Below are 13,861 nucleotides of genomic sequence, written 5' to 3' on the forward strand. Positions count from 1 at the left end.
AAAACTTGAATTGTCTAATGCTTTTTTTTTTTTCCTTTCAGCAATGTGTATTTACAAGTAAAGGCAATTTCAAACATTGTATGGAAGTACCAACGCTATCATTTCATTATGGCCTATCATGAAAAACCGGTTCTGCCTCCACCACTTATAATTCTTAGCCATATGGCTTCCTTATTGTGTTGTATATGTAAAAGAAGGAAGACAGACAAGACTTCAGATGGGCCAAGTACGAGCAGTTAATTATTAAAAAAAAAAAAAAAAAAAATTAAATTCTTTTTATATGTTTAAAGCAGGAAAGTGCAGTCTTGGTTAAAATGTATATTTTCAACAAAGTTGAGAAGCTAGACTTTGATCCTAGTGGGTCCCTTCTAACTCAGAAAATTCTATGATTCTAAATAGGTCTTTATTTTTTTCTTTAATCGTCAATATTGAATAAGACTGATTCTGTTCAAAGTTTCAGTGTTTTTACAAAGTATAATATACAGCCTCAAGAAAATCTCCAGTTAAACTAAGTTATTAAAAAAAAAACAAGCCACCAAAAGATTAAATTTTCTGTTTGTGTTATTGGAATAATATATATTTATAGATATTGTGTGTGTGTGTTTTGTTTTGTTTTGTTTTTTTTTCCCACGGAAACTGATATTACTTTAAAATCTTTTGAAGATTAAAAAATAAAAATAAAATATTTCATAATGCTAAAATTCAACTAAGAAATCTAAGGAATCTAGCCCCTGCCTTAAAGAAAGAAGGTGTGTGGATACGGGCTCTGTAAATGTCATTGTTCTTATTTTAGGCAAAATCTTTGACATTATCTACCTTTTTTCTCTAGCAAAGAGAGAAAGGGTCCTAGATGTCACTTCTTTGTTTTTCTTCTAACACCATTTGTAAGATTGTGGCTATTAATCTCTGTTGTCTATACTGCTTTACATCGTATTCATCTTCTGAATTGTTTAATCTCTTTTTAGAACTCTTCCTGACAGAAGAAGATCAAAAGAAACTTCATGATTTTGAAGAGTTGTGTGTTGAGATGTATTTCAATGAGAAGGATGACAAATTTCATTCTGGAAGTGAGGAGAGGATTCGAGTCACTTTTGAACGGTAAAATTTTTACAAATAAAATTTTGAATAGAGAAGCTTAGAACTTCTGTGATTTTTAATTGCTTTGAGGAGGGTAAATGCAGTTCAATAGAATAGTCAAATGAAGTATTTGTGCCAGTGTTAGATGATGCCTTTCCATTGCTATGCAGAAGCTAATAATGTGATTTGTTTCCTTATCTGTAGAATAGCATTGCCAGCACTTGGTAAGCTGTGGCAATTGTAAGGCAAAGCATTTGAAAGTGTGCTGTAGGCCCTTAGTTGATGTGTATGCTAATTCTGTGATTCAAAAGTATGTACAAATGTTGTATTACAAAGAAGTCCGATGCTCTAGTTTATAGCATCCTGAAATCTTAGGGTTTTTTTTTTCCTCAAATGGGCAGAAAAAGTTACAAAGTTGTTCTGTTTGCTTATTGAAAAAAAATACCTTTCATGGCTCCTTCATAATTTGATCTTTCTTAGGGTGGAACAAATGTGCATACAGATAAAGGAAGTTGGAGATCGTGTCAACTACATAAAACGGTCACTACAGTCTTTAGATTCACAGATTGGCCACCTACAGGATCTCTCTGCTCTAACTGTGGATACTCTGAAAACACTGACTGCTCAGAAAGCTTCAGAAGCTAGTAAGGTTCACAATGAAATTACACGGGAATTGAGCATTTCAAAACACTTGGCACAAAACCTCATTGATGATGGCTCTCTAAGATCTTCTGTGTGGAAAAAGCACAGCATTGGAAATGTCTTTGGTTCTTTTCCTCAAGGAGGCCTTGAAAATAACAATGCTTTACTCTGTAGCATTTCGATACGTGATGACAAAGAAGTCCAGCATAAGACAATTGGTCAGGAGTTGGCTCAAGTTGCCCGAAGAGAAGAAAGAAACTTTCAAGAGGCAGGTTCCTCAGGCAGTGCCTTATTTTCCAATGTTGTTTCCCCTCCAGAACTTCGCCAGCGAATGCAGGCTTCAGAGATCTCAAAATCCTCTAGTAAAAATAAAAAATTAGGCAATTCATCTAACAGTATGCCACATGTAACATCCCCAACAGCTAAATTTTTTGTTAGCACTCCATCTCGTCCCAGTTGCAAAAGTCAGCTGGATTCTTCAACAAAGCATGAAGAGACTGTTTGTTCTAAGGCTACAGAAGGAGAAAATAATGTAGAATTTGGTGCATTTGTGGGTAAGTATGACAAAGTAGATTCTGAATGTCCTGAAGTCATAATTAGCTGCTCTTATCCTCTTGCTTCTGGCTCTGCTTGCCTTGCTTTCACTCAACCTTGTGTTGAAAATGGAGGATACATTAATTGTGGTTTTATTCATGATGAGAGTGACGCTAATGATAACTACAGCTGCAGAGTTGACAAATGTGATCACCAGTCCTCTGTCAACTTATTGAAGATCAAACCCCAAACGAAGTTGTCTTTGTCAACTGGAGACTTGACATCAACAGTCAACGACTCACATGGAAAATTGAATGTTAAAGATGAACTTTCCAAAAGTCAACATGTTCATACAATGGAACTACAAAACCAAGATTTATGTTCTAACATCCTTATGGGACTACTTCATAAACTGTGGACCAAATCTAAACCACAAGGTTTGACTTATCAAGAATTGTATGGTATTTTGGGTGTATTCCGGTTGCAGGTGACTTTATTCTACCATTTTGCTCTGCTTTTTTTGCTTTTAACATCTCTAATTTCCCTATGTTGCTTGAATATTATTATTTTTTTTAACTTAAAAATTATCATTTCTTTATAATTCTGTCACATAGACAATATTTTTCTGGAAAACATTAGCCAGTTGTTGAGTATAACAGTTTTATGCAATCAGCTGCTCTGCAACTTGGTATGGCCATTGTAGATAAACTTTGCAACTTATTATAAAGCTCTTTTCATTTCATAAATTTAAAAATATTGTCTATTCCTTGACTTAATTACAGAAGACTTCTTAGGCTGATGGAATCCTGGACAAATATCTTTGGTATCTGTGTCAAACTGAGGGATCCTCCTATACTGTGTTTCTAAACACTGTTATAATTGGGATCTTCCACTGTTGCTATGTACTTTTTATCAGTCCTTTCAGAAAGCTTCCAAAATTCTTTTATTAAATAACAGCGTTATGCCTCCCCTTAAATTTTGCTTACCACTAAAAAGCTGCATGTTTCTGGTTTGAATGTCTTCATATTTGAATGGAAAAACAGTGGCAGATTCGTTGCAAAATACAGGTGTGGGTTTACTAACCGATTTCTGTGAAATACATAAAGCTTTAAGTAGGTTCAGTGTATCTGGAATTGTTAAGTTGCCTGTGGAAGTGTTGTCTTGCTCCAGCGCAGGGATGTCTCTATTTCAAAGATATGTTGAAGGTGTAAAATTTTAATTTTTAGACAAGAGTTTACTACTGTGAAACTTAAAATTCTACAGTGATATCTACATACGTCATTTATAGATTTGTTACTGTAGGAAGAGTGTCTCTGCATCTGTGCACACTAACTATTTGTTTATAATTTCCTCTTGATTCAAAAGAAGAATACCACCTCCCTTTTTTCTAATTCAGAAAGCAAGACTAAATAGATGTAATGGATTCAGTGATTGTATAAATCTATCTAATCTGTGAATGTACTTCACCACTAATAACTTTAAATACTAACTATACTTATTTTACTGGAGCCAAATTTTTAGTGTATGGTTCTTTGACAACTAGCATTTAGAACATACTCTTCATTCTTACTGTCCAGATTTTATAAGACTTCTGGTGCAGAGCAGCTTCCCATTATTAATATAAGCTGGCTTTCATTCATTACAAAGCCAGATGCTTGGTAAAATCCCGGAGATTATTTCTTGCAATTGGGAGGATGAAGGGTATATTGTAAAAGCTACCTCATAAAACTGTCTGCTTTTCCTTCATTTATCATGGCTGCATAAAAGCACTGAACACAGACTATCCGGTTCCTTTCATGTGAGGAACATACATTTAGGTAAAATCTGAAAAAGTTAATTTCACATTTTGAATTGTGGTAGTCCATGCAATGTGGGAAAAGCAGTAGTTTCGTATTAATATTTTGTCACATCAATTTTATTGTCTTTGGAAAACGTTCTCTGGTGCATTCAGGCACAAAGAAATTAGATGGTTTGGAGCCCTTTGTTATGATACAGACTATTGCCATGGTCAGGACATGGCCAATTACCATTGATTTTAAATACTTTTTTCAATTCACTGTGTCAAAGGTCACAGAGACAGCATGGAGTTGCAGCGATTTAAGGAGGCAGCAAGCAAAATTAAAGAAAGAAGTGCTGATATTGAGGTAAGTTGTTGGTAAATTTTTTTCTTTTTTTATTTTTAACTTCACTGTGTATTGAAAATGTCTTAAGAACAAATACAATGAAGAAATTTGTAAAATGCAGCCTGGAAGGAATGAAGCTCTCTTACTGTAAGCGACTGAGTGAAAACTCATGCAGCCTTAAGCGTGTATTAGGTGTTGTTGCTTCATAATATGAAGAGAAGAACTTATGAAGCTGAAGTGAAATAACTGTAAATTCAAATTAAGATAAAATTACATGTCCCACAGTTAGTGGATGACGTTTTCAAATGAGACATTTGACACTTGAAAATTTCAACATCAGCATTTATTTGTAGTGATATTATGCAGAGCAAAATGATAGTGTACATGATTGAAGTAATGACTGCAATTAACACAAAATTTGATGTGATTTGAAGAAGAAAAGCCCTTTTTGTTAAATTTAAACTCATCTTCAAATAAATGATGTGTAATTATAGTTTGCTTAAATAAAGTACAAATAACTACTGTGAAGTTATTAATCAAGACAAATCCGTATTCCAGATGCTTATAGTGTATGCGTGTACACGTGCACATACATATAAAAACAAGGGTTTTTTTATTTTAGCATTAAAATAATAAATCATTGAATCAATAATAGAATGGTTTGGTTACAAGTTAACTATTTGCAGTTACTCCTCATCTGGGGAAGAGTCTGAACTTGAGAATTGCCTAGTGACCATTTGCAATGCCAATATTCTGTCAAGTTGCTCATTCTATGCATTCTATGTACTTTTTGATAAGTATCACGAGACCAAAAAGCTTTGTGTGTGTGAATTTTGGTGCTTCTATTAATAATGTTAATCATTTGTCTTTTTTTTCTTTTTATTATTATTATTTTTTTATAGGAGCAACAGGAAGACTTCAAAAAGGCCATACTGGAGGGCATAGAGACTACCAGGCTGCAAGTAAGTAAAGAAGGTTTCCATTTATCAGAGACAATTTTCAACAGATAGTAAATTTATTCTTTACAGTGAGGATTGGGGAACTCTGTTTTTGTAGGTCATTTGTCTATAAAGATATAATGAATTCTGGTAATTATTTAAAACACAAAATAATGAAAAAGAAAACTTAGGGGGAAGTTTGCCAATTGTGTGATTAGTAATTATAGTCTATTTTCAACAAAAAAATTGCAGTATTTGCCTTTAAATAACGAGTGTCTTCACAGAGCATGACGCATTAAAGTTGGGATATCCGGACATTATGCATGACTAATAGCATTTATAACGAAGCACAGACTGAAGAATCTTAAATAAGTGCAAATGGCTGGATTTCAGGTGCAATAAAATAATTTGTCGTACCTGTAATTCTGAGCCTTAATTTCTCTTTGGGAATTGTCATTTTTTCCTGAAAGCTTTGCTGTCATTCATTATTTTCAGTGGCTTCTTTAAACTGAATTTTAGTTTCTGTCTTAGCCAACTTCTCAAATGAGAATAGGTAGTTAATGAAGGGAGATGACAGAACAGCTGAATGTGATACTGGTAGAGGTCCAGCATAATGTACATTTCTGCAATCATATCTTAACATTCTCTTTAAAAAATATTCTTTCAGAATAGATCGGTAGTCTTAATAAGTACCTGGAAATGTTAGAGTTGATATTTATTGTGAGGTGTGCTAGCTGAAATAAGTTTCCCTTCAGCATTTTTGTGCAGCAAGGTATTTGAGGTACATCCAGAAGTTTACAAAGCATAAATACTTTTTATTGTACTTATAGGTAGTCCTAAAAAAGAAAACTAGGCAGATTGCATGCTGAAAAAGTAGTAGCTGTAAAATGATGTGTGTGTGTATATTTCTTTCGTAGGGTCTTCAAACTGACTGTGGTCTTAGACAGTCTAGTTCTTGTGGTGGGTTTACTGACCCTTTGGCAGTCCATTCAGACCAATGTAAGTGTGCCATCTTTTGAGATGATCTATTTTTTTTTCCACTCAGTTGTGTTGACAATGCATACTCCAGGAGGATACAAAGGAGACACAAAAAGTTATCATATTATGATTGGTGCCATTTGTTTCCTTGTGATAGATGTAATTATGCCAGCTTAATTCCCGTTACCTTGAGGTTACCACAACAAATAGTCAAATAGTTATAAAAAGGCAAGCAATTTAGTCAGAACTGTGTTGGAAATGTATAATAGTCAGATAGGCAAGTAAATGCAAATCTTTATTCAATTATAATCTTTTCATTTGTAGTACCCAGCAAGAGTAGAAGAGCATCGAGTGAAGACGCTCAGCAGGTAGACTCTAAAGCAGCTTTGCTGACGGTTTGTATTCTCCTCTTCCTTTTATTGTTGCTGCTGTTGTTGTTGCTAATGTCAAACAGAACTAGAACTGAAGGAGTAAAAGGAAAAGAAACAAAAGAATAATACTGATTTGTAGTCTTGTTGAAGGAGGTAACAGGAGGGAAACTGTTTTGGCTGAGAGAAATTTTACATATTCTCCATTACGTACTGTGATTATTCTTACTATGAAAATACATGTTTCTTCCTGTTTAAAACAAGCCCTTTTGTTTAAAAGTAAAAAGGTTTATATGATCTATATTTAAAAAAAAGAATACAGCCTTTTCTATTTTTTTTGTCTTTACCATTCCTGACATCTATTTGAATATTTCCACCCACTTACAGTACGGCCTAATGGAATCTTTCCAATAAACACACTGCACTGCAAGATCTTAAAACATATAAAACTCTCACCTCCAAAATTAAATATACTACGTTCTCCTTACAAAACTGAAACAAAAAAAGTTTATTTGTTTTTTTTGTTGTTTTCCCCCTTTGATTTAAAGGATTGGTTGCAAGGTAGACCTTCAAGTAGCAGTCAAATGTAAGTAACTTTTTGAGTAGTGGAGAAGTTCCATTACTCTCTCTATATATGTATTCTTTTTGGTTATTGTCTTTGACTGTAGTGGTATTTTGTTGTGTTTAATGAAAAAACAAGGTTTAAGAATTTTTCTAATAAATAACTGAATGTATTCACTGGAATGCTATGACAGGTTCTATTTAAATTAATGGGGTCACATCAAAGGGCAAAACATGTTCTTACATGAAAATGTTTGTATTGACGCTTGTTTGCGTGCTACCTTCCAGGTGAAGGTCTTTCCCAGCCTTTAGAACTTGTAAACCTTCTCTGAAATTGTGCAGTCATTGCTGTTGTTAACAATTATCCCCTGAGTTAACTGTTAAAACCATTACCTTATTAATCTGATAACAGAAGTGTTAACTGTTGTGAACACAATTTAATTAAAGCACTTCTGTGAGAATGAGCTCTTGTGATGCAAGCTTTGCGTAATGTTGTACGTGACTGGTAGTATTTAAAGTATAGCTCTAAATCTGTGAGATTACTTAACAGCCTTCCATTACCATTTTGTAATTAAGCAGTAGTGTTGCCCTTGAAAACTAGGGTAAAGGCATTACTGTCAGCTTAACAAGGTGACCTAGGATGATGTGTTAAAATTGGTGAATGTAAGGCAAGTTTTTAACAAACAGTGACCAGTTGCTTTTTTGGCATTTCACAGGGCATCTGAAGAAGATGCATTGAATGGTATGTTGATTGTTTTTTGTTCTATAAACAAGCTAGGAGCTTTTTCATATATACAAACGTATGAGAATATTCTTTGAAGTTAAGAGACAGATAGCTGTGATTACTTTTTGTAACAAATAGTCTACTACCAGGTACTACAGTTTCTTCTGATGTATTGAACAGCTAAATGAGATACTTACTTTTCTGCATAGCAAATCTTTTTCAGACCCTAATCTTTGGGAGAAAGTGAGCTTTGTGCATGGTTATTGTAATACACAATGCAGGTATCAGGCAGTTTCTCTCATCATTTCTAATCTCTCTCAGGCATTGCTTCTCCTTTCAAGCCTATCATGGATATCAACTACTATTACTCAGGTCAGTGCCTCTAATGAATAAGTGTTCGTATTTTTAATGACACTTATTAGATCCTTAAGATCTGTTGAATGCTGTTATTTTTTTTTTCTAGCTGTAGAAAGAAATAACTTGATGAGGTTATCACAGAGCATTCCTTTCACTCCTGTGCCTCCAAGAGGTAAGAACTGTAATTCCTGCTAGTGGGTAGAGGGAAGAGGGTCAGAGTTCAAACAGCTGGCTTAATGTAGTCTTTTGGAGAAGAAAACAAAAAACAAACCCTGTATAGATTTCTTGTAATATAGAATGATCAAGCCAAATTTCACACTTAGTTGTAGCAACTTGAATGTAGATAGTGAACTGAAATAGTACCTGTTTTGCAACAATCAAAAAATGAGTGTGACGCATTCTCTAGAGCAGCTCATGTGCTTATGAAACCTAGATGTAACTGTACTTGTCCTCAGAAATAGTGGCAAATTTTTACAAAAAAAATTTCATATTCTGGATATTCTGGAAGGACTCCTTTATGTTAAGAAATGTTTTGATTTGTTTAAAGTGCATGTAAGCATTTATTCAGTGTTCTTAATGCAGTTTGAACAGAATGTTGTTTAAATAAGGGTCATTAGTAGTTCTAATGAGGGGGATCAAAACATTGTGCCTCTATGTTGCTGTATGAAAGAAATTGGAGAGAAATTCTGACTGGCTTGTCTAGATTTTTTAAATTAATTTAGAGCATTAGTAATTAACAACTTCACGTGTGTTGCAATCTAAGAAACCAGAGATATTCAGTGCTTCAATTTTAAACTTCAAAAATTAAAGTTACTAATGGCTTTTTGTATTGTAAATAGGTGAACCAGTCACTGTGTATCGCCTCGAAGAAAGTTCTCCCAACATCTTGAACAACAGCATGTCTTCCTGGTCACAGCTGGGACTCTGTGCGAAAATTGAATTTTTAAGTAAAGAGGAGATGGGAGGAGGTTTACGTCGAGCTCTTAAAGTTGTATGCACATGGTCAGAATATGACATCCTGAAATCAGGACATCTTTATATCATCAAGTCTTTCCTTCCTGAAGTTGTGAACACATGGTCAAGCATTTATAAAGAGGATACTGTGTTACACTTGTGCCTGAGAGTAAGCCTTATTCTTGTCATTTACTGAACATAGACAAGCATCACGTTTAAGTTAGCTTGCTGTTCTCTGTGAGGTAAAGGGCCAAACAGACAAAAAAAAAACCTGCTCCATTATGGTTTAGTTAATCAAAAAGCTAAAAATCTTAAAGTGTAAATATAATTTAAAGAGCAAGCAATTTGGCAGTTACTGTTCTGCCTTTTTAACTGCATAATGTTTCCTGTTATATAATACAGCAATAAAATATGGGCTTTGGATTCTAGGAAATTCAGCAGCAGAGGGCAGCACAGAAGCTCACCTTTGCTTTCAATCAAATGAAACCCAAATCCATTCCTTACTCTCCACGGTGAGTACTCTTGAACTTCTATTATATTGCATGTTTTTGATATAGAAGAATGCCTATGGAGTTGCAAACGTGTCAGTCAAATATATTAAGGTGTTGATATGTTTTTTTATGTCTCTGAATGTTATTAAGAATGTAACAAACATTCTTGGCAATGTTTTTATTTAATACTTTCTTGCAGTAATTCTAGGCTTGTGTGATAATATACGTCAGTTGGTATAATAGTTTCAAATGTTTTAAATAAGTAGATAAATAATTATCCATTAGTAATGGTATACTTGTCATTTGTTTTGGAAATATGTTCATGAAGTATGCTTTTTACTAGGTTCCTGGAAGTTTTCCTGTTATATTGCCACTCTGCTGGGCAGTGGTTTGCAGTTGAAGAGTGCATGACAGGAGAGTTTAGAAAATATAACAACAACAATGGTGATGAAATAATTCCAAGTAACATGCTAGAGGAGGTTATGCTAGCTTTCAGCCATTGGACATATGAATATACAAGAGGGGAGTTGCTTGTACTAGATCTCCAAGGTAATGTCCCTGTTTTGAAACTGGGGTTCAAGGACCAGGGAAGATGTATATGGGTCTTTCTCACAGAATCATAGTATATCCTGGGTTGGAAGGAACTGATAAAGACCATTGAGCCCAAGTCCTGGGCTCACTTGTAGTCGCATTTTATTAAGACTTCATACGCTGGTAACAAATAATGAACAAAATATTTAGTGTGTCTTGATCCAGTTAATCTGAATTGGTGGTGAGCTTATTGAGCGTGGCACTGAATGCTACAGCACTAAAGAGAGTATAGGTGTACAAAGCTTTACTAATGATAAGCACCATAAAAATAATACGTTTGTAGACACATTTGAGTAGTAGTAATATAGCAAGCTGTGCTTATACTGAATTGTGTAGCACATTTTCTGTTTGTGAGAAGTTCTATGTAAGAAATTTCTCTCAGGTGAAAATCGGTTAAGAATTGTAGACATAAAAATAGGTGAAGGAAACCTGAGAGGTACAAACTGCATAGGAGCAACTCATGTAAGAATGAAGAGTGTCCTATACCACATGATTCCTTCTGCCTTCATTCTTGGGAAAACTGAGAAGTCATAGCTGACAGTGCCAAGGCTTTTCAATATTAATGCACTGATGTAATATATAGATTTAACTGTTTCTTCCTGTGCTGTCTGAAGGTGTTGGTGAAAATTTGACAGATCCATCTGTGATAAAAGCTGGAGAAAAAAGGTAAGATTGAAGAAAAGTTTAGAGAACAATATACTTTTTTTCCCCCTTTTTCTGGAGAACACAGTCTATGATTATATGCCCTTTATTTTTAAGGTCTTATGATATGGTGTTTGGTCCAGCCAATCTGGGAGAGGATGCGATAAAAAACTTCAGAGCGAAGCATCATTGTAATTCCTGCTGCAGGAAACTTAAACTCCCTGGTAAGGGTGGCTACTGTATTTTTCTGAGACACTCATGTATCATGGTATACATGGTATGATATATAATTAAACAGTTGTGTCATGCCATGAAAGTAGCTTAAGTAATAAACGTCAGTTTTGTATTTTTACTTTGGAAAAGATGTTCCATTTTAAGAAAAAAAAATCTGAAATTAAGGATTTAACAGTGTGCATGTATTCTCTATTTCTGTGCACAATATTTGAAGTAGGTAGGCTAGACTGATGTAGAATTCAGAAGGTAAAATAGAAAAGGTCACTTTAAAAAAAAAATCATAAAATCATAGAACCATATTTTTTGAAAGGGACTTTTAAATGTCATCTAGTCCAACGCCCTCTACTGAACTGGGTCACCTGCAGCTAGGTCAGGTTGCTCAGATCCTGGCGCAGCCTGACCTTGAGTGTCTCCAAAGAAGGGGCACTCACCACCTCTCTGGACAACCTGTGCCAGTGCCTTACCACCTTATTGTAAAATCTTCTTCCTTACAACCAATCCACATCTCCCTTCCTTTAGATTGAAACCATTTCCTCTTGTCCTGTCACAACAGACCTTGCTAAAGAGTCTGTGCCATTCTTTTTTACAGCCTACCTTTAGATACTGAAAGGCTGCTCTTAGGTTTCCCTGAAACCTCTTCTCCAGGCTGTACAGCCCCAGCTCTCTCAGCCTGTCCTTGTAGGGGAGATGTTCCATCCCTTGGATCATTTTTGGGGCCCTCTTCTGGACATTATTTGAGTTATAACTCCTGGTAAACTTGAAACAGATAATAGAAGAATCCATTTTCCCTTAAAAGTCAACCTAATGCTTGCTATGTAGTATCTATAAATAGTATAATTAAGGCCCCGTTACTTTTTAAAGCAGAGCTTTAGGCTTCCCATTACATGTATGATAAAAAACATCCATTTTTAGCACTGAATGCATATTGAGGAATTCCTACTTACAAGTACAAGTCTATCCAGTTATGTGAAAGACTTTTATGCTTCACTGAGTCTGCTCTACAAAGAGATAGTAACCAATATGACTTCATTTTGTTTGTACAGATCTGAAGAGGAATGATTACACACCTGACAAGGTTATATTTCCTCAAGATGATTCCCCTGAACTAACAATTCAGCCTGGAAGCTGCACCAAAGAATCAGATTCAGCTAATTCTCTTCGTTTGATGCTCTAATGATGTGATCAAATCAGTGGCTTCATCCAAACATCATGGAAATGTCACAAAGCTGTCACTATCTTTCCTTCACCACAATTAAAAGAAAGATGCATCAAAACAAGGATTACTGTGTTATACGTGAAATTTTGGCTGGTCCCTATTCTAAGGAACTAAGAACTTGTGATAACCATCTACAGAGAACAGATTGGCAGCTGGTCGTTTTAGAGGTTGAATTATGATGAGTATTTTATGGTATGTTTTTAAAAGGGGTGTTTTAGCAGAAGGTTTATTTTTTATTTTGTTTTGGTTTAGTGGAGGATTTTCTCTCCGTAGTCCTGTGGTGTGCAATATGCCTTCAACCAAAAGGATTTTGGTAGCTGATGTTTTAAGGTAAAGCATTTGTCTGTTTGGCAGCTATCTTACTGTCATTTGGAAAAAGATTGGAGAAAGCACCTACCTCTGTGATGCCAGAGTATTCTTGGAGCGTGTTTGGAAGTGTTCCACTATTGTTTTCTTACCAGATGACTTGTAATCTGGCCTTTTGGAGAGGGCAGAGCCAAACGAGGTGTGTATGTGACGCCAGTAGGCTGAGGTTGAAGGTAGGAACTTGATCTGTTCCAATAGAGAGAGAGTCTCCTGGATCAGGATTCAGCTTCGTAGCTGTAAAACTGTTTATTTTTTGTGAAATAGAGCCCTAATTGTGCATAATGAGATTTCTTGTTTTATACATTTCAGTTTTCTCACATCACCATCAAATAGTAACAAACAAAGCCATGATAGACTGGTATAATCATATTTAATAGAAGAAGTAGTTTGTACTGGTCCAAATAAGTTGCCTTGTGAGAACACAAGTTGGAAGTGCTTTTTGTTGTACATAGTGACTGCTTCAGAAGTTTTGCCTTCCAAAGATCTCATCAAACCAGTGTATCAAAGCCGAATGTACACATAACTTTTAAATGTATTTAAAATTGTGTAGAAAACATCTTTAATGTTATGTTATTTGTGGTACTTATTTAAGAGAGACTAGGGTTGGATTAGCATTATGTAAAGTACGGGAGATTGCAATGCACCTTCATGCAAATAAAATATAATTTAACTGTCCCAAATATTGTTGAGCATTCAGCAAGAAAAACCTGTTGTCCAACTGAAGTTTCATGCTGCGATTTTTTTTTTGTTACATAGGTACTAATTTGTAATTTTTAATTAAAAGGGCAGTATACAGCTCTATAAACTTTTTTATTCAGTAGTGTATCTTATAGATACAGACTTAAGGCACGAACACAATAGCTGTTTAAATGGTGTTTTATGTTTGATGGGGAAAGGTAAAATGTTATAAGGATATGATACTGTATACATTTTGTATATCATTAAATCTTCAAAGAATCTAAAATAAATTTATTCTTGTTTACAGACTTCTGCTGTCTGTCTTAGTCTGAAAGGTTATTTGGGTGAATCTAATGGCTCGTTTGTGGAAACATAGTGTTTGCTGTG

General features: G+C 34.8%; 1 protein-coding gene across 1 annotated transcript in view; it reads left to right on the forward strand.

Moving 5' to 3' along the window:
• TRPM7 (transient receptor potential cation channel subfamily M member 7) overlaps positions 1–13,782 on the forward strand; it is a 34,867-nt gene extending 21,085 nt beyond the window's left edge. Inside the window, 17 exon segments of the mRNA XM_031555219.1 lie at positions 42–226; positions 966–1,098; positions 1,558–2,273; positions 4,321–4,397; positions 5,279–5,338; positions 6,232–6,313; positions 6,617–6,687; positions 7,209–7,246; positions 7,938–7,963; positions 8,267–8,317; positions 8,409–8,474; positions 9,142–9,425; positions 9,686–9,768; positions 10,091–10,296; positions 10,953–11,004; positions 11,098–11,204; positions 12,258–13,782. Coding sequence (XP_031411079.1) covers positions 42–226; positions 966–1,098; positions 1,558–2,273; positions 4,321–4,397; positions 5,279–5,338; positions 6,232–6,313; positions 6,617–6,687; positions 7,209–7,246; positions 7,938–7,963; positions 8,267–8,317; positions 8,409–8,474; positions 9,142–9,425; positions 9,686–9,768; positions 10,091–10,296; positions 10,953–11,004; positions 11,098–11,204; positions 12,258–12,388 — 2,368 coding nt within the window. The 3' untranslated portion in view covers positions 12,389–13,782.
• The last annotated feature ends 79 nt before the right edge of the window (positions 13,783–13,861 follow it).

This window comes from Meleagris gallopavo, chromosome 12 (genome assembly GCF_000146605.3).
Source record: "Meleagris gallopavo isolate NT-WF06-2002-E0010 breed Aviagen turkey brand Nicholas breeding stock chromosome 12, Turkey_5.1, whole genome shotgun sequence".
Classification (NCBI taxonomy): Eukaryota; Metazoa; Chordata; class Aves; order Galliformes; family Phasianidae; genus Meleagris; species Meleagris gallopavo.